Source organism: Leptodactylus fuscus, chromosome 5 (assembly GCF_031893055.1).
Source record: "Leptodactylus fuscus isolate aLepFus1 chromosome 5, aLepFus1.hap2, whole genome shotgun sequence".
NCBI classification, from domain to species: Eukaryota; Metazoa; Chordata; class Amphibia; order Anura; family Leptodactylidae; genus Leptodactylus; species Leptodactylus fuscus.
This window is the reverse complement of record NC_134269.1, coordinates 117,972,116-117,993,820: the sequence shown is the minus strand read 5'-3', so window position 1 is coordinate 117,993,820 and position 21,705 is coordinate 117,972,116. Positions and strand designations below refer to the sequence as shown.

General features: G+C 39.3%; 1 protein-coding gene across 1 annotated transcript in view; it reads left to right on the top strand.

Annotated features, from left to right (window-relative positions):
- The window catches only part of COG5 (component of oligomeric golgi complex 5), a 192,878-nt gene that overhangs the window by 147,929 nt on the left and 23,244 nt on the right, over window positions 1-21,705 (top strand). The window contains exons 14-18 of the mRNA XM_075274097.1: window positions 674-773; window positions 5,002-5,115; window positions 16,560-16,622; window positions 19,492-19,595; window positions 21,218-21,455. Coding sequence (XP_075130198.1) covers window positions 674-773; window positions 5,002-5,115; window positions 16,560-16,622; window positions 19,492-19,595; window positions 21,218-21,455 — 619 coding nt within the window. The remainder of the gene's footprint in view (window positions 1-673; window positions 774-5,001; window positions 5,116-16,559; window positions 16,623-19,491; window positions 19,596-21,217; window positions 21,456-21,705) is intronic.

Below are 21,705 nucleotides of genomic sequence, written 5' to 3'. Positions count from 1 at the left end.
CGAGTACTGTTTGGATCAGCCAATCCGAACAGCAAGCTCGCATAGAAATGAATGGACGTAGCCGGCACGCGGGGGGTTAAGCGGCCGGCCGCCGTCAAAGCGGTAGTACCAGGTGCATCCATTCATTTCTATGGAGCGTGCTGTTCGGATCGGCTGATCCGAACAGTACTCGCTCATCTCTAATAATGAACAATTCTTTTAGAACACTCCCCTTTTTGTATGCCTCACCCCGTTTAAATGCCACGCCATGACATTGAAGTTTGGATCTATTTTTTCACATATCAGCAATCCTGGCTGGATAGATACAGCTAGTGACATATCCTTAACCAATATCATTGTGAGACAGGATGGTATGGATATAAAATAATTGAAGTAATCGATGTGAGCAATTTCACATCAATTAATTGAGCTAACTTTCATTTTGAGTATTTTGTGGTTAATTGCTCTTGTATTCTAGCTTATTACCTTGTGGTAATGAAACTGTTACAAAAGTCTTGGTTGCAACAAAAGCAGGTAGTCAAAGTGTTCGGCTAGGACTAGACGGCAGCTTTGGCCTAGCCCTCATCTGTAGAACAATATAGTGTGGGGAATGAGATTGAAAAAATGTTGCCTAATTTGAAGGATCGATTTTTGAGGCAAATGATTGTATCTTCATCTTGTGTCTTATTTACAGTGAAATGAATGTGGCTGCTGTGGACCCCAATCTCTGCATTGCCGTCTCCAGAAATGTGGCAAAGACCATACAGCTTTTTGGTGTTAAATCTGAACAGCTTGTAAGTCAATATGCTTTTTTGTCTTTTCACTGTCAGTAAAAGTGTTTATAATTGGATGCAATGCTTAATAGACACCTTAAATTAGAACATTTTGCTAAATTTATAAGTCATTTGAAGCCATGTGTTTGTTATAGTATAGTATCCACTGATAGGTATCTCCCCCGCCGTACCTTAACTTGTACTTACCCAAGGTGTTCAATTGCTTATCAAACAAATTCAGTAGAATATTGTAACAATTCTTGGAAGGCTGCAATTCAAAACACAACCACATAGACAAATATGGAATAAACATCTCTACATAAAATGTTACAAAATCTTTTTTTTATTTTTAAAAAGCTGGATGTTTCACACAGAAATAATTAGGCTTTTGTAGGGCCTGGTTGTTGGAATTAGGGAATTAGGGGAAAGAAGGGAATCTTCCACTCCATGAACTCTTCTGTATACCAAAGTATGCTAGGGGTACATGTGAGGCCATCAACAGCTATATCTTGGCCAAAACTGGGTCATACAACAGGGCAATATTTTTCTTCCCCGCTTTCCAAAATTCATAACATTTTTATTTTTCAAGATAGCTACTGGTATTTAAGGTAGTTATTTTTTGTGTGATGAGTTGTACCTACGTTTTGCACCATTTTGGGTACATATATTTAGATTAGATTTTATTAACAATTGGGGGGAGGTCCATGTGAACAAAAGGTTTATAATCATTTTTTGCATTTTGATTTCCCAGTGTTCACTCTGCATTAAAAATGACATACTAACTTTGTCCAGCATGTTCATTCCGATTACGGTGATACCGTATTTATATTTTTTTTTATCATGTTTTACGGCTTTTAAAAATAAAATGTCACTTTTTGAAAACGAAAAACTTTCCTGGGGTCACTATATTCTGACACCTATAACTTTTTTTTACTGTTTTGTTGATGAAGATATACAGTATAAGGGCTCTTTATTTGCAGGAAAAATTGTAGTTTATCCCATACTGTAAATGTCATAATTGGTACCAATAAAACTACAACCAGTGGCGTAACTGCTGTAGAGGCAGCGGAGGCGGCTGCCACAGGGCCCGGGCCATTAGGGGGCCCGGTGACAGCCCCTACTGCTGCGATTGTTTTTTTTGTTTTGTTTTTTTTAATGGGCCGTTACGGGCCCTATTCACTTGCCGATCCTGGCTGGGCCGGGATCGGTAAGTGACACCGCGGGCCCCACAAATACTATCATTATACACGGGAGTCTTTGAAGACCCCCGAGTGTAATGATCGGAGGCCCGGGAGAGGTAAGGGAACGTAACAAACACTGTTACTTACCTCTCCACGATCCTGCCAGGCCTGTGTCCTACTTGTCTGACGTCTCTGTTGTCACATGAACCCGGTCTGCTTCCCGGGTCATGTGACGTCCGACGTCATAGAAGAGGGCCGACAGCGGACAAGACAGCGTAGGAGCCAGGGACAGGTAAGAAACAGTAATTTTTTATGTTTTTATTCCCCCGGGTCTCCGATTATTATACACTGGGGTCTGAAAAGACCCCAGAGTATAATAATTGTTTATGGGTGTCCATTATGGGCTATAATACTGTGTGCAGGGGCCACTATAGGGGATAATACTGTGTGTAGGGGCCACTGTGGGGCATACTAGTATGTGCAGGGGACACTATTGGCTATAATACTGTGTACAGGGGACACTAAGGGATATAATACTGTGTGCAGGGCTTACTAAGGGACATAATAGAGTGCGGAGGAGGAGGTCGGTCGAGGTCTTAGGTGTCGTTTGGGGGGGGGGGGGGGCATGTCAAAAGTTTGCCACGGGGCCCCGCCATTCCTACTTACGCCACTGACTACAACTTACCCATAAATAAAGGGCCCTTGCATATCTCTGTCAACAAAATATTAAGAAAGTTTTAGAAACCAGAATACCCCAGGAAAACCTAATTTCTCGTTTATTTAATAGGATGACAAAAATGCAAAAACAAAAGAAATCTGTACGATGTGTGTGTGTGTGTGTGTCATTTTTCCAAAACTGAGCAATTCAGCTTTAGAAACTTTTAACATTTACTGTGTATGTTGAATATGTCTCCTAGTATATGTTATTGTAGATAATGTTCGTATATTCCTTATTTTTTAACAATTTATACTAGAGGAAATAGTTTTGCATGATACTCATCGCTAGCTCTAATTGTTTTACACTTGCCTTTACTAATGTGGCTTCCTGGACTGGAATTATGCATTTTTGACATTGCTAAAGAGGATTAAACCAGTAGTGAAGTCTTATGCAAAGCTGCCTAATTGGCTTCTTAGGGGGGCATTAATGTCCAGAAGTATAGTATAATATGTGTTATCTATATTTTAATCACATATTTGTTTACAAACTATTTTCTGTAACAAGTTAATATTTACAATAACTAAAACTTTCAGTTATTACTATAGTGTACATTATCGTGATTATTTTAAATGCTAAAATAAACAGCATTATTCACGTTTGTTTTTATATCAGTAGTCCAAAACTAACATAAATTCCTAAACTAACACAATGTGTTCTCAGAAATTACTATTAATATAAACTAACATATACTTGTATAATTTAGTAGGGCTTTGACATATAATTACAGTTCGGGTGCATTCAGAACAAAAGTTGGTTGTCCGTTATGATAAAACAAAATCATAACAGACATTATTGGACACTGATTTTAATGTGTCCATTTTTTAACTGATCCATTTAATGAATAGTTAGTGTCCGTTAGTGTCTGTTTTTTTGCTTTTTCTTTCTGCTTTCTGGGTATGTGCAGAAAACAAATGGTAATAACTGACGCCTCAAAATCCGCCTGCAAAATAGGCTGCCATTCATTTCAATGGGAGTCACTTGCTTTTTTTTTTCCCGCTAGCGGGAAAAAGAAGGGACATGCCCTATCTTCCCTTGAATCAGCCATGGTGTTTGCGGCTCAAGACCCACTCCTGATTAGGCCCATTCATTTGGGCCTAATCAGCGGCGGGATGCACTGCACTGGCATTCCGTTGCGGCTAGCCGCATGGAGAACTCACATGGTGGAAAAGGTTTCTGCCGTGTAGTTGGGCCCTTACAGGAAAGGATTTTATTCTTCCTCACATTTTAAGGTGCCTACACCAAGTCATAGAAGCATAGAAGATTGGCAGCAAAAAAAGAGCACAAGGCCCCTCTAGTCTGTCCTTCTATTATTTCAGTTTTATCGTAGTATAGACATGTTCATCCCAAACAATGTGGTGCAGGAATACCTGATGCAGACAGAACCTCCTCAACCTACATTCACCCCAAAGTAAAAGACATGATAGAATCTTCCATTTGCATGCAGGACATTTTCTTCTGCCTTGAAAGTAAACAAACATGGAAGAAAGCATCCGTTATGTTTTTGTTTTTTTGTTTTTTTTAATACCTTGTAGTGAATGCTGACAGTGGAGGCTACATCTGAATAAGTTGTTCCTGCTTTTATTGTTGCCCACCTCTGACAACCTGCACCTGAGTTACATAACCTTGTTGCTCCTCCCTATTTACAGCCCTGTAGCTGTGGCCTCAGTAGCGTACGGTAAAGTGGGATTACAATGTCTCTCTTACTACTGGCTATACGCCTTATACAGCCAAGCAACTTTGAATCCCACCAGTAGTAGTTCTGCTTTGATACATTGTGCAATAGCTCTTGACAGATCCCATTGACATTTAAAGAGTCTGTTCTGCCACTAAAGCAATCCAGAACTGAATTCTAATGTTAATCTGTAGTATAAGAGCATATTCTTTTGGAATCTTTGAAAATCCTGCTTTTAAAATAATTACCCGCAAGCTAACTAATGGGTATAAATATGTACACGTTTATTATGGAGGCTGCTGGGTTGCATACTTTTACATAAAATGGCTTTCTGCTGCTATAAAATTCATAAACTTACTTGAAATACATATTCCTCATGGATTAAACCTACTTCTGTGCTGCTGACTAATGCCACTATCATTTGAATTTCTTTTATTAGTCATGTTTAGAATATGAAGATCTTGAATGTCTTCAGAAATTCACACTTGTTTTGATCTTTTTGTTTGCTTTTAATTTTTCAATTACCGCTTTTATCATTTCCTGTTGTATTTGTACAACCCTATCAAATGTGTTGAGACAAGAAAACCAAAGCACTGTTCACATCAAGCTATTCAAGATGTAATTCTTCTTGACATTGGCGTACTGCATTTTAACAGTGATCTATTTTTGTTATTGTAGCTGTCTACTCAAGGAGATGCAAGTCAGGTGATTGGACCTCTCACTGAAGGTCAGCGAAGAAATGTGGCTGTGGTCAATTCTCTTTACAGACTGCACCAATCCATTCACAAAGTGGTAAGATTTCATTAAAGGTGAACAGATGTCACTAGTATAGAACAGTAAATTCCTCCTGATCGAGTAATCTTTATTTACTAGCTGTATGAAATAGCTGTAGAGAAATCACATCATGATCCTGCAGTTCCTTATATTCTGAAACCCTGTCGTCACAAATAGGAAACTGGATGGGAACTAGCATCTGTTGTATCGTATCGTATCGCATCGTATCATATCAAATATTTGTGTTATTTGAATAGTTAAGAAAAAAACCATGACCTTGACATAGTGCAATAGTGCAGTTCCTATGCTTCTTTTATCATTCAGTGGTAATAAAGATCGCTGCAACTGAACCATGAGGTCAAACTAGCCTCAATGGCCATATTTTTCTGTGTTTTTTTTTTTTTTGTTTTTTTTTAATCTGTTTATCTGTTTAGTTTCTAGATCATTAAAGAGGACTTTTCACCATTTCCATCAACATCATCTCTTTACACTCTTCAGTATGCGACAGTGCCCTGGTTCCAGCACAATTGGGATTTCTTCTCTAGACCCTACCATTCACAAACAATCAGTGTTGTTAGGTCTCAGCACTCAATATGCGAACTATGCTCTCTACTGTCATGTGGGGGGTCCCACACTGTCTGCTCCAAACCAGGACCATGGCACTTTGAGCCTAATTAGCATACTGGGTACTGAAACTAACTGCACCAATTGTTTGTAACTACTTGGGGCTAGAGAAAACCCTTTAAAAGTGATGAAACCAGTGGAGTGACAAATTGTACTTGGCGCCTTTGGCTCTGTTATTGGGAAAAGTCATTTTTAACTACGCACATACATGCATAGCCTTTCCAAATGATATTCCACACATACCTTTTGTATGTGAATCACCTCAGTGGTTTTTGAATGAGACCATTTTTATTCTTATTCTAATTCGCTTCCAGCCAGCACAGGAAGTTCCCAGCAGCACTCATCTCTGCTATTATCTCCTATGAGTGTGTGCAAACAGGAAGCTAAGTCATCAGCAGCAGCCTGTGCTGTATACACCCATAGGAAACAATTGCACAGAGGGTGCACGATGAGACTTCCGGGGTGCACCAAGAGGCTAATTAGCATATGAATAAAAACAGGCTCATTCAAAAACCGAGACGATTTACATACAAAAGGTAGGTGTGGAATAGCCTTTCTAAAGGCTTTGCAAAAATATTCTGTACAATTTTCTGGAAAGCTGGAAAAAACTTCAGAATGGGGTAGAATTGGATGCAATTGTGCCATTTTCTTACAGGTTTAATTTGTACACCCTCACTGTAACATGTTGTTAAATTTTTTATAACTGTTTTAATAAATATAACAAAAGACAGATCATCATATATTCAGGTCAGGCAAACCCATAAATCACAGTATAGTGATCAAAGATACTCGGTATTATCATTATAGATCCAATCTACTCACACATCAATATAGTAGACATGCAGGTGTCAAAGAGAATTCACAGCAAACCCTACAAGAAGTCTGAACCAACACACAATGAAAATTGCAATTAACTTTAAACAGCAAACAGAACCAGAGAATGAGTCTGCACCAGTACTCAAATACCTAATGCATTAAGGTGTAAGGGAGATGGTCTGGAAATGGTGTGGCATGAGGAACTCCCCTACAACTCTTGTGATAGCACAGATAGGTCACATTGGCACCAGGGTATGCCCAGCTTGCAGTTGGTATAAACATCGTCACATGTTACTTATGTAGATGAGCGAATAGTATTTGACAAATAGTTTCGAATACCGCCGCTCCCATAGGAATGCATGTAAGCGGCTCAACAGCAAGGGGTTAAGCGCCAGCAGCTAACACACATTCCTATGGGAGCAAAGTATTTGAATCTAGTATTCGCTCAGCTCTAGTTACTTATATTCTGTGGTCACTTCGGTCATGGCAATACCAAATTTATATAATTTGTCCATGTTTTAACATCTTTACAAAAAGTTAAAACTTTGAATAAGAATTTTTTTTTTTTTTTTTTACCATATTCTGCCACACAATGTTTAATGTTTTCATGTTCAGTGCTTTGCATGGCTTTTTTTAGTGTTTTGGGGGGGGGGGGGTTGATGAGTAAATTGTAGTCTTTATCATCACTTTTTATTCTTTGGCGGTAAGCAAAAAAACTTCCAAAACGCCAGCAATTTGTGCAAACTTATTTTGCTTTAATTTTTAGACCACCTGATTGATCATACAATACACAGCGATACTACTGTATTGTAGTATATAAAATGATTCCTACAATGTAATACCCGTACTATACTTCCCTTGCAACATCATGATGTTCTAGCACGAATAGCGGAAAATAGGTCTGCAAAAACATCAACAGAAGCAGATCATTTTATTCACTGATGGACCACAGATGCATCACAACAATAAAAGGCTATGGGTCTATTGTATGATACCAGTAAAAGTCTACAGTGATCACACTACCCACACATGAGCAGGGTGGTATGCTGTCATAAACTTTAATGTCTTTAGAAGATATCAATATTAGATGCAGACTTGTAAATAAGACCTTAGGCTTGGATTCCATGCTGTACTAACTGCACTTAGATGAAACCCTGCCCACCTGCACTGGCCAATTTTGAAAGAAAATCTTGCAGCTATTGGCCATTGTAGTTGGGCATGGAAACCCATACAAGACCTTATTCACACATCAATGTTTTGGTCACTGATTTGCATCAGTGATTGTGAAACAAAACCAGGATTTGAGACTCCACAGAGAGAAGTTAAAAAGGAAAGATGTACACCGGTTCTGTGTTTTTGACTTGCTCTAATTTTTTTCCGCACAATCAGCGAAGTAAATCTCTGATTAAAACACTGACATGTGAATAAGGCCTTAGGCTGAGGACCCACACTGCCGAAACAGTTTTTTTGTTGCGGATTTTGCTGCGTTTTTTTTGAGCCAAACCCAGGAGTGGATTGAGCAGAAGATAGAAGAACTTCCTACATATTTCTCATTGCTTTGGCTCAAAATAGCAGCAAAATCTGCAACAAAGAAACTGCATTTCTGCAATATGGGTCCTCAGCCTAAGGCCTTATTCACGTCAGTGTTTTAATTAGAGATTTACTTCACTGATTGTGCGGGAAAAATCGGAGCAAGTCGGCAAATTTCCGCAACGTGGGGCCTAATCTTACTCTGCTTTTTTATTTTTCAATTGAATTTCAAGTTGAGTGGCTCTGTGTTTGGCTAGTGGGGAGTTCCTTAATAGTAATTGTTCTTCTCACAAACTTTTTTTTATTTTTTCTTCATGATTTTGAATGTAATTATCTTTTGTTGTCTGAAATGTTGTGTCTGCTAATTTTATAACCTGTTGCTGTTTGCTCAGCAATGTCACAGTGCCCTTTTAGCAAGACACTAAGATTTTGCGTATTGGTTCTGCTGTGCATTTTATTATCCAATAAACTAATAAAATGACGTTTAAAAGTAGGGATAAAAATGTTTAATACTTCCACTTAACCTTTATGTTTTCATACACAAGTAAGTTTAGGAACTGAGTAATTTATTATTTTTGCCTGCCTTTATACAATCTTGTAAAGTAGATCAATTCTCTGAATACAGATTTTTCAAAATGACAATGTAAGGCTGAAATATTTTCTTAAAACTGGAGTATGCTATCAGAATATTTCCATCCCATTACAAAAGAACAAATCATTGCAGCAGGTTGTAGTCAGAATGGTAAAGAAAGAAACAGAGGCTCCCCTGTGAGCTATTGTATCCCTCTACATGTATTCTGTGTAATCCTGAGTAGTATGGTATTATTGTTCTACTCTGGATCTCCATCTGCTGGTTACCTATTGTATCTCACTGTTAGAAGATTACACTGGTGGAATAGGTGAGTCCATTTGATCCTGGAGTACAGCATAACTTCAAGTAAACAAGGTTTCTTTGCATCAGTTCAGGGAATCTACATTAGAATAGAAATATCAAGTTATTTGAGCAGGTTCCAATAAGGCATAGTTATCTGTCCTAGATTAGTCGGGGCTAGTATTTAATAATCTTCTAACATTGTGGTATTTTTCCCATGTAACATTGTTATAGAGTGTGCTGAAAGTGGTGTGTCTGGGGGAAAAACATACAGTGGATAAATCCTGTGGCCTTAAATAACTCCTCCATGAAAGATGCCACAGTCAAACATATGGCCTATAGCTGGAGACAACTAGCTTGAGTGCCTTTGCTGTGTAACAGAAATATAAGGCAAGACTTCAGTGGGTAAAAGCGCACCTGGTTAGACGAATTTGGGCTTTTGTTGTAAGTGAATTTGATGTTAGGAACATCAATCGATTAACCCGTCCTGCCTGGTGTCAGAAGTTTGGGCTGGTAGAGGAGGACTTATGGTGGTTGGTGAAATGGGTCTTTTGACACTTGAGGATGATACCTGCGTATATCACTATGATTTGCTTCAGAATAAAGGTGGCCCAATCCTGAAATAGCTGGACGCCTCTGATAAAGTATCCATTCAAAGTATATTGCTGGAAATGAGTCCAGAGAAGAATCCATCATTCACATCATAGTGTGGTGCACAGGTCACCACTTCATCTCTACATGCACCTGAGGCCTCTGGACTCAACACCAGTAATTTTATTTACAGTTACTATTGTGTAGTGGGTGTTTGGTTAAAGAGGACCTTTCACCTCCTGGGGCACATGCAGGTGTAATACACCGCTAGAAAGCCGACAGTGCGCTGAATTCAGTACTGTCAGAAGGGCATTTCTGACAGTCAGTCAGGAACGCCCTTCCTCACAGCAGTGCCTATAGCTCTGTACTGTGAGAGCGGTGAGGAACGCCCCCCTCCCCTCCTGATAGTACTCTTCCATAAACGAGTACTGGGGGGGCGTTCCTCACCACTCTCACAGTACAGCACTATAAACACTACTGTGAGGAAGGGCGTTCCTGACTGACTGTCAGAAACGCCCTTCTGACAGTGAAGAGCTACGCTGCCGGCACCGATAGCACTTCACCGGGGGCACAGAACGGGAAAGCCTGACAGTGTATTGAATTCAGTGCACTGTCTGCTTTCTAATGGTATAAAAAACCACATGTGCCCCAGGTGGTTTTTAATGTGCTTTATCAACCATTTTACTTTCTTTTAATAGAAAACAAGCTCTAAAGTCCTCCCTAGCCATGTTCTAAGGGTTGTCAAGAAGATCAATACTGTATTTAAAGGGAAGGGGGGGGGGTCAATTTAAATAGCTGTATCTCCAGTTATAACACCTATAAAAGTGGTGTCATATCAAAGCTGAGAGATTGCAGGTCTAGCTTTAACACAAATGGAGAAATCACTAGTTAAAAACACAGTTGGGAATGCGATTTTAAATGCAGCATATTCTGCCTTGGTGCCTGTGGTCTGCGGGGTTCCCCAGTGTGTGTCGGACCCCTGAAAAATCTAATATTAAGGATAGGCTATCGATCTTAGAAACCCAATAACCCCTTTAAATCATTCTATAAAGCACTACAGTCTATCTGCCTGGAAAATCCCACATGATGAAGACTTTAGAAATGTGACTGTTGTGTACATATTTGCCTTCCAGACCAGAGATATCATAATTAAACTTGAGTGTATACATAACACATTGGACTGTTTGATAGCTCTTAAAGATACCAAAGTTTTCTTTAAGGTTTTGTATGGGTACTTCTGTTTGTTGGTTTTTTCTCACTCTTGTAATACTGCATGTGGCATCACAAAGCATAGTACTATGCTGAAAGGGAAAGCATGCCTGTTGATGAGAGGTTGACATCAAATGATCACTTCTCATGATCCAGTTGGTTGCCTTCCTGTGTATGTCTTCTCTGGCTTTAAAGGTGTGTTGTTCTGTACCATATGCTTAGATAAATAATAAAAAATACGTGGGTAGAGTTAGGTTTAGCAGGACAGTCCCATCACTCTTACAATGCTGCAGATGTCCATACTGTAGCTTTTGGCGTTGAATGTTGTGCCTCTATACTTTGTAACCTACATGGTATAGGAAGGGCTTGACCTTCGGCTGCTCCAAATAAACCTAATTATACAGCTTTTAGTAGTTGCTGCTGGAGAAAATGTGATTATGCCGCTGATCTCATTGAAATGAAGTCTGTAAATTCAAGCCATATGAGCCTTCTGATAAATGAAGTTCTTCTCCATGCTTTATTATCAATATAAATAAATGTAATCAAAAGATGAACATTTGCAACACTTATATGCACGCTCACTAGGCATGGTTTATTATCTCTATTAACAAAGATAATTTTGTTCTTGAAATTATGGCCAACCAGTGCACCACTCGCATTATCACATCATGACTTTTAATGTCTTGCATGCCGTTGGAGGAACTATCCATACACTCATATCAATACGGTATAATATCAACAAGGATTGGTATTCTATAAAGTATGCCGTTTCAATTACTTTATCATAATAATTGTGGAATACTGAGGCCTGTAAGTGTATAAAAGCTTATATCTCCGTCTTTGCTATCTTGAGTTTGTTTCTTCTGGGGAGTCTAAACTGTCCCACTGTACTAGCGGTGTAGATGGGCTTTCAAAAACAGTTCAGTTTCAGTAATGAAAATTCAGTATTATGGCTAGTTCAGACGGTATTCCACGTGTGCACATCCAAGTGCGGCTGTCCGTGTGCTTTCCTAAGCACATTGCTTTTCAATACGTTCTGTATTCCATTCGGGGAGGGGTCCCCATGTTCCCAAACAGAATACCAAACGCAGATGTGAACTGGACCTGATCTGATTTTTTTTTTCGTTCTGGAGCATGGAAATGAGGCACAATCCCATTGAAATACATTGCCTGCAGGTATGCTCCAAGTAGAGTCTGCAGCATGTGAAAATCCCCTAGTAGTAAGACTATTATCCTATGTATGATTGTACCAAAGGGTGCACTGAGATGATAGAGACCTAGCTGTCTTGCTTCTTAGCCAAAGGCTATCTATATACATTAAACTATAGCCAGACTTTATGCTGCCATGCAGTGAATGATGGGATCCATTGTATGAACAGAGCACTATCACTGTTAACAACTAACTGGCTGATCAGGTGAGCACTTTAGTTTTTATATCTAAAAAAAAACAACAACACAGAATGCACCTATTGGCTGATGATTTTCCAGAAGCAGCCGTTATGCCACGACTGGTGTTTTCATCCAACAGTAGTGCAAAAATATGCAGCATGGCCGATCTGAGTGTTCACAGCATTTACATAGCCAGTTGCTTTCCATTCAAAGTTGGCCATTTCAGCCAATAAAAACTTCATGAGTATGGCAAAGTTTACTGTTACTACAATAAGTTTAACCATCTGCAAGTACAGAATTTGCCAACTTAAAACACACCATCCATTTCAATGATATGTAACACATTTAATGTTTGCTATCTTATGGCTCTTTGCTTTGTGGTCGCTAATGATTGCAGATTATATACTTGTGCGATAATTGGTGAACATGTTTGGGCAGGATATCAGCCATATGTTGTAGCTACTCTTTTATAGGGTACCATAACTGAGTGATACACGAAAGAGATTTGGTCAGCCCTGGTTTTAATGTATTAGTTAGGTTTTCCTTAGGGATCATAGTGGTTACACCTGCTTCATGTCATAGCTTCACATTGATCCATCGTACTGCATTAATACATTGGTTGAGCTTGTGCTGGAATCACCAGGGATTCTTTCATACAAGATGAAACCCTGCAAAAAAGGTTTTTTAATCTAGAAGTCACATAGCCATACTCACTTTTTCATCTCTGATAGATTGGTGTGTTTTCACTCTCTGAGCTGTGAAGTGGTAAAAGGTGCCATTTCACTGTCAAGGAGTCTTTAACAAGTCACAACATTGCTAATTGTTTATAGGGAACCTCAGCCCAGATATTAGGAAATGTAAGAGAATTTATGTACTATACTTTACTTTGGGATTTCCCTATAGAAAGCTGTTTTCTGTTCCTTTGAGGCCTGGCCCAGGTTGATAATGACAGTAGTTTAATGACACAATGAAAAATTAATTAAAATAAAAAATGTAGTGGGAAAAATGGGAAATAAAATGGGAAAAAAAAACAATATTACTTATTCTCTGCAGACTTTTAATGGCATCTTCATGGCACTACTCTTATTATGATATTATGTAGGTCCAAATTAGCATCTTAAAATTAAAGGCATTCTATCATTAGAATCCCTATACTTCTCCTACCTTTAGAATTCTTCTCCGCGCCGCCGTTCGGTAGATATTCCCGGTTTTCTTCGTTATGCTAATGAAATTTCTCGCACCACTGGGGGTGTCCCCTGTGGTGCTTGAAAACTCTCCAGCACCGCCTCCATCTTCTACTAGCACACCTCTCCGCCGCGTCCTCTGCTATGTCGTCTTCTGGCGCAGGTGTCTTCGGGATCTGCCATTGGGCTTCGGGCAGTTTATTTTTGTCAAATCTCAAAATGAAAGTGTTCCTCCAATTATAAAAACACGTCCCATAAATGAATAGTACAGGTAAATATTAGAAACTGATGCAAAGTACAGCAAAAATTCAAGGCAGAAAAGTCATGCAAGACCAACTTTTTAGTCCAGCAATGTCTCTTTGAAAATGGACACCCTATGGACCCAATTATACTTAATCTGGTACCTTGAGATCAGTTGCTGTTCATCATTTGACGGTATGTTTTTTTAAAGTTTTTCTAGTCCTGCAACAGAAACCTATATGCATTAAAAAGCCGTTACCTGGGAAACCCTCGGAACCCATAGACTATAATGGGATCTGTGTAGTTTCCGGTCGGTTTCCACACGAATCATGCCGAGAGAAAAGTCCTGCAAGCAGCACTTTTCTCTCCACATGTTTCATGCAGAAACCACACGGACTCCATTATAATTTATGGGGTCCGCGGGTTTCCTGAAGGTAACCGCTTTTTAATGCATATAGGTTTCTGTTCGGGGGGTCCCCAAGCGGACTCCCCGAACGGAAACCCAAACGCAGATGTGAACTGGGCCTTAGAAGAAGCCATGCTGTTTTGAAAGCAAGGGAATGGTCACGCCAAAAGCTGATTTTATTTAGATTTCTCTTTTGTCCATTCACTTTGCTTTTTGTTAATTGACCACAATAAAATATTGACACTTCTGTTTCTGAAAACATTCAGTACTGTAGGTTACTGTTAGAGCAGGACAATATTAGTTTGGAATTTGTGTTTTTTGTACCTTACAAGATATATGTTTTCTTTTTGAGTTATGCTTCAGTTTTTCTTGTAAGTGATTTTTGTCCTTTGGAATCCATTCTTATTTTTGAAAAAAATAAATCTCCATCTTATACACCTTATACCAACTTCTTAATTGGACTTTACATTTGCACAGATTTATATTTTCAGATGATATGAGTCATGTGAAAGATAGCCTTAATTAGAGGCAAGAATATCAACGTGAAAATAAAATAAACCTTCCTCTCGTCCTCCCTCTCCATATATATATATATATATATATATATATATATATATATATATATATATATATATGGAGAGGGAGGACGAGAGGAAGGTTTATTTTATTTTCCAATTGTGATATACTCTGTTTTTCAGTAAGTTTCTGAATTGGTTTCATCTCTTTCAGCTAATTGTCTGAAATGTGATTAAGGACAGTATTTGCAGTGCAGATGGTGCCTATTTATCAAAGCACGGGTTACAATTTCAGATGTTCTAGCTCTTTTATTTTAGTTACATTAAGCCACGTTAACAGTGATTCTGAAATCTGTGAATATCATTTTAGGCGGTTTAGTATTATTTAGTATTATTTGCAATCTGTGTAGACATTGCTAAAAATGATTTAATGACAACCTTATTACTTTTTCTAACAAGGTAGTAATAGCACATTTTTTTTCTCGTCCATATCAGTGACTGTGTGTTAAAACTGACACCTTTTTTTTTTTCTAATCTTGAACGAAGCACATAGTGATCTTGGAGTGGGAAACACAATAAGATTGTAGTCCCATATTTATGGCAAGTTCCCTCTGTATTTAATGGGATTGACCAGAATTCATAAAACGTGGATGCTTTCTTTGAAAAACTATGCCACGCCTGTCCATAGGTTGTATGTGGTATTGCAGCTAAGCTTCCTTAACTGCAGTGCATTACCAGATGTGGTGCTGTTTTTGATATTTCTCTAATCATGGACAGCACCTTTAAAGGGGTATTCCCACGTCGCATACTCACCAGTCTTCGTTGCTGAAAATTCTTCTGTCTTCCGGATTTGTTGCGTCATTGGTGGGCGGTGTTACATATGCAAAGCCAGCGGCGAGATGCCGTTGGCCCTGCGTGCACGCTCATAGCTAGTGAGACCAGTGTAGCCTTCACAGTGTGACTACTGACCCAGCATCCGCTGTAATAGTTACAGTGGATGCCGGGGAGTGTAGACGCCGGCACAGGTGCCTGCAACATCGCTATGTGCCTGCCCTGCATGAAGCCAGCAGCGGCAGGAGCTCCTGTTAATCCGCTCCTCTGCCTCCCCCTCCCCTCTGGAATAGCAGCATTGCTTCTGCCGCTGCTGGCTTCATGCAGGGCGATGTTGCAGGCACCTGTGCCGGCGTCTACACTCCCCAGCATCCGCTGTAATAGAGAGGCGGATGCCGGGGAGTGTAGACGCCGGCACAGGTGCCTGCAACATCGCTATGCTTCTGCCCTGCATGAAGCCAGCAGCGGCAGGAGCTCCTGTTATTCCGCTTTTGCATATATAATTAGTTACAAATTCTGCAGCGTTTTAAAGATTTTCTCTAATTATCTTAGTGGTGACAGTCTGTTGTCTTGCACTGTTGTCAATGGATACGACCACAAATGCAGAAACTTTCTATGGTCTTGAACTTTCTTGTGGTCTTGATTTTCTTATTGCAGCAGGGTCATCAGACAGGGACACTACATGTATGAGAAGGCCATAAGAAGGAAATCATGGTGGATTTTCTGACCTTAGAAAGTTCCTGCATTCATGGTCATATCCACTGGCAACTGATCAAGATAACAGACTGTGACCACAAGATATTTAGAAAAAATCTTCAAAACTCTCCAAAATGTTTAATTACTTATATTTGCAAAAAAATGTTTTTTAACTTTTAATTATCTACAAATTTAAAAATAGTTACCGTATGTTCATGGGAATACCCCTTTAAGCTCTTGGACAACTGCTGTTGTAAAATTGCATTGAATACAGCAGGAAAATTTCATTTTTTTTCTACTAGCTATTAAATAAAATCCTCAAGGGAACTGAGCCTTGCCACTGTATACATCTGAAGGGCCTTAAAATAGTATCTCACCTTGATTGCAAACCTGCCAGCTTGTTTGTGTCTGTCTGAATTTATGTATGGCACTCATTAATATTTATTATAGTGTATTCCTGTCAGATATAGTTGCTATATTTGGAACCTGTATTTCAATTTTCTACCTGTTATACAGCAATATAAATGTTTCCTAATACTGCATCTTTATTCTACTTGAAGGTTATATCCGGTCAGGGTCCACTTTCAGCAGCTGCAGAACAGAATATAACTGCTGCCATGAAGGTAATAAGATGTATTGAAAAGTTATTTAAATTTTTTTTTAAACAATTAGCTTAATGATTGTTTTGGATTTACACCTCTGAATGTGACAATTGTATTGTGTTTGCTATAACGTTATTTAATTTCTGAAAGAGTTTGCTTTTTGGTCATGAGAAGCATACAGCACTAAGGCCTAGTTCACATCTACATTTAGTATTCCGTTCGTAGAGTCCACTTGGGGACCCCCGAACGGAAACCTATTCGCAATAAAAAGCGGTTAACTAAGAATCCACACGGACCCCATAAACTATAATGGGGTCCATGTGTTTTCCATGCAGTGTCCTCACAAATCATGCAGAGAGAAAAGTATGCAAGAAGCACTTTTTTCTCCGTATGATTCATGTGTACACTTTGCAGAAAACACACAGACCCCATTATAGTCTATACCGAACTCAGATGTGAACCTGCCTAAACTAGACACGTGCTTCCGAGACAGTGGTGTGTGTCTCAGGGTTTCACCTGCTTTCCCCTCTCCTCCCCCTTCCACTTCCTGGTTGTTATTGACAAGTTAGTGGGCAGGCTTAACTTAATAGACCAGCACTAAGCTGAGATTAAACTGCACAATTATTTCTGGATTTACCTGCAGATATAACAGAGGCGCTGACCAAGGGACTGTTCTAGCCCTTTTCTCTTTGCAGAGCAGTCTGACTGTTCCATTATCAATTAGTCACAGAGAAAAGAATAAAGCTGGTGGTGAAAAGTGACTGATCATCAATCTGACCACTGCAGTTACATAAAAGAGCTGAAACCTAGGCAACGAACTGTATACACTGAAGACACAAACTCAGCTGTATCTCCAGTTATAAAACAACTTTTCATAAATGAATAATGCATGTGATTATAAGAAACTTTATACAGTATCTTATTAAAGAAAGGGTTATATTCAGATAGAATGGTTCTGTGGTAAACTATATTACAAATGTATGTAAGTTTATTATTTATATTAGACATTGAGAGTAATTTTTTTCTCTAAAGCGTTATTAAATAGAGATGAGCGAACAGTGAAATATTCGTTTCGAGTAGCCCCTCAATATTCGACTATTCGAATGAATATTGAATCCCATTATAGTCTATGGGGAAAAAAAGCTTTGTTTCAGGGGAAAGCACTATTCAACTCAGGAGAGTCACCAAGTCCACTGTGACACCTCAGGAAATGATGACAACACCTCTGGAATGCAACTGGGACAGCAGGGGAAGCATGCCTGGGGGCATCTAACACGCCCAAGTCACTGTATTACACCACTAATAATGCGGGAGCTGACTTTTTCCCATAGGAATGCATTAACCAGCGTTGATTGGCCGAATGCCATACAGTGAACAGCATTCGGCCAATCAATGCTGGTTCTGCTGGAGGAGGCGGAGTTTAAGATCAGTCCACAACAGTCTCCATTGTGGTCCAATCTCAGATGTAGCAGAGTTCAGCGCACAGCTCTGCTACATCTCAGATATAGCAGCGTTCAGCGCACAGCACTGCTACATCTCAGATGTAGCAGCACTCAGCATACAGCCAGCTCTGTGTTCAGCGCACAGCCAGCTCTGCTACATCTCAGAGGTAGCAGCGCACAGCCAGCTCTGTGTTCAGCGCACAGCTAGCTCTGCTACATCTCATATGTAGCAGAGTGCTACATCTGAGATGTAGCAGAGCTGGCTATGCACTGAACACAGAGCTGGCTGTGTGCTGAGCGCTGCTACATCTGAGATCGGACCACAATGGAGACTGCTGTGGACCGATCTTAGACTCCGCCTCCTCACAGACAAGCCTCTGGCAGAGCCAGCGTTGATTGGCCAATGCTGTACACTGTATGGCATTTGGCCAATCAACGCTGGTCAATGCATTCCTATGAGAAAAAGGCAGCTCCCGCATAATGCAAGCTGCCAGGGATCCCGACTAGCATATAATGGGCTGCCACAAGATGTGCTTACAGGTGAAGTTTGAAAGTGATGAGACCAGCCTGAGCTAAATGCGAGAGTAAGTTCAATGCAAACACATCGTGGCAGCGCACCATATGCTAGTCGGGATCGCTGGCAGCTTGCGGTATGCAGGAGCTGACTTTTTCCCACAGGAATACATTGACCGTACTCTTGTATGTATCTCGGGCTGGCAAGGAAGGTGTATAGAGCCCCAAAGAGCTGTTTGAGTAAGATTCCTACCTAAATAAAGCTAATTCCTAGCTAACCCTGCCAGTACATCTATCCCTGTCTAGTTTACAGTCTCATATGAACCGAATCTGAAATCCACTATTCGTGTAAAGTGGAGGTCACCTGATTTAGCCAGCCAATTACTTTTTCCGATTTTTTTTCGATGCCTACGTTTTCCTACTTCCTATCCTACCTTCCCTGCACAGTCATTGGTTTAAATAAAGCGCCAGGGAAGGTGGGAGGGGAAAAGAATTTTTAGTGCGTTTGCCTTGTGGTATTCGATTGGAATTGAATACCTCGAACAGCCTGATATTCGATCGAATACCAATTCAATCGAATGCCGTTCGCTCATCTCTATTATTAAACAAAGATAAGATGAAAGTTAATGAGATGAAACTGAATAGGGTTGCACGATTATGATCAAAATCGTCATTAATTAAACATTTTTCCTCAATTATGATTAATGAACAATCATTTCTAGTTTTTACATACTACGACCCTATATGTATATGGTTTCAGTAATTCACGTATCGCCAATCCTGATCGCATAGCGTGCATTTAGTGACATATGCTTTAAGCAATTAAAGTGCGAGACAGAATGTCATGGATGCAAAATTACAGAAATAATCCTTTTGAGTAATTTCACCATGATCAATTTAGCTGACTGTCGATTTACTATCTATATTTATTTTAGACTATCGATAATCTTATGGGAAGTGCGGTGCAGCCTCTAATTAATTCTGTGAGTGACTCGGTTGAGGCCATTATAATAACCATGCATCAAGAAGACTTTTCTGGGTGAGTTGTTTTTGTTTTTTTACTTTTATGTGTATATGAAATTTGTATTGAGAAATTTGAAGGCTTTGATGAGTAAAGCCTTGCCATTTATGGACTTAGTTATGAAAACATGGACATAGTTTTTGTGCGCTCTGATTCTATGGTAAATGGTATATGTTAGTTATGCAACAGAATAGAATTGTTATTTTCCTCTTCTGGCTCCAAAATGCAGGTTCATCCAAGTTCAATTTCAACCTTTAACCCTACAGTATTGGGCACAAATTACATGACAGTAGGGGATAAATTCCTTCCCTACTAGTAAGTCTATGCCTCGACCTCCTTCCAGAAATAAGGTTCCAGTAATTTACAGTTAGATTAATTATAACCCTAGTTCTCATGAGCGATTCAGTACAAAGTATTCAGCAAATTTTTTTTTAATCTGAAATGGTATAAAATTATGCGTGACCCTAAATGGAGTTATAACAGATTTGATTTATCCAGGGATTTAACCCTTCAGGTTTTAGAAATAATGTTTTATCCCCTCTGAGTAGGGCTGGTCGATTATGATCTGAATCAAAATTGCAATTTATTTAGCATTTTACCTTTTATGGGGATTATTTAGGTCACACCCCTTTTAAACCACACCACTTTTACAGTATGTACTGTATTGTGTGAACCTCACAAGGTTCCATCAGAAGCTTTGTTCAGACCGAACACAACCGAACTGGAACTGCTATTATACACTATGGGTCATTTCAAGTATGGAGACGATCTGGTGAGCACTTCATTCCTGCACACCTCATTCCTTTACTGTGGGGTGACTCACTGCCCCATTTGCTGGGGTGATATAATAGAAAATTTCCACAGATTACAACTCCATCTTGGTCCATTATTTTTTTGTCAGCTGAGTATATACTATGTTGCCTTCATTTTTTTCATACTTAATTTTATTTTGAGCCAATATCTTTTCAGATCGCTTATTTAAAATGTTGCTGTTGTCTGCCTGAAAACCTCTCTAGAGTTGCTATGTTTCCCTACAGTTTACCCTGCCTGTACACTTCACAGAGAGGATTCTTCAGTAAAGATAATCTAGCTACTTCTACCTATTTTTGACTAGTTGCTTGTGTTACTGCTGAAGGGATGGTAGTCATAGATTGCAAGCAGCTTTCCTTATTGTGCTCAGCTTATTGTTCTCTCTTTGTATCCAGAAATCTTTTTAGATGCATCATAACCTGGATTTGCAGTTCAGTGTCCCTGGATCTCTTACGTTATGTTCACTTGGACTTTTCTATTACTTTTGGCAGAATAATACATGTACAAAGAAACCAGCAGTAGTAGTAATGGATTTGGGAAGGGCAGTCTGCTCTGTATTATACGTATCCCCTGTCTCAGGCAGAAAGGCAAAATGTGCTTCAGCTGTAATGAGGCTATTATCTGCACAAAAACGGATATGATATCATATACAAAGGCTTATATAGGCAGAGATCAGATTGCTTAGCAACACCATGCAGATAATTCAACTTTTGATGAAAACTGTGATGGTACCCTTTAATGTGAAATTTGAGTTTTGATAGCAATTCCCTTATATACTGAAACAATGTAATCTATCATTAATTTCAATGTGTGCATTTTCTCATTTTCAGAAATGTCATGAATTCAGGAAAGCTAGATGTTCAATGTTCCTTGTACATGAAAGAATTACAAGGCTTTATTGCAAGAGTCATGAATGACTACTTTCGCCACTTTGACTGCTCTGAATTTGTTTATGATAATACTGAAGCCATTGCTCAAAGAGCCATCGAACTGTTTATACGCAATGCAAGTCTTCTGAGGCCACTTGGTGAAGGAGGAAAAATGAGGCTTGCAGCTGACTTTGCACAGGTAAGAGTATAAACGTGAATTCGTTGAAACACCAAGATTTGTGCATGCCCAAATTGCTAGTGTAAGTGTAATGTAAAGCAAAGCCTTCTGTAGAAGGCTTGCAGTAAGATACAGTGGGGGAGATTTATGAAAGTCCTCCATAATGTTATATTGTGTAAATCTGGCAGATGTAAGGAATCTATAGAAAAGGCTCAGATTGTCTGTAACTTGCATATTTTCACTTGGTATGGTGACAATTCCTGGTCCTTCA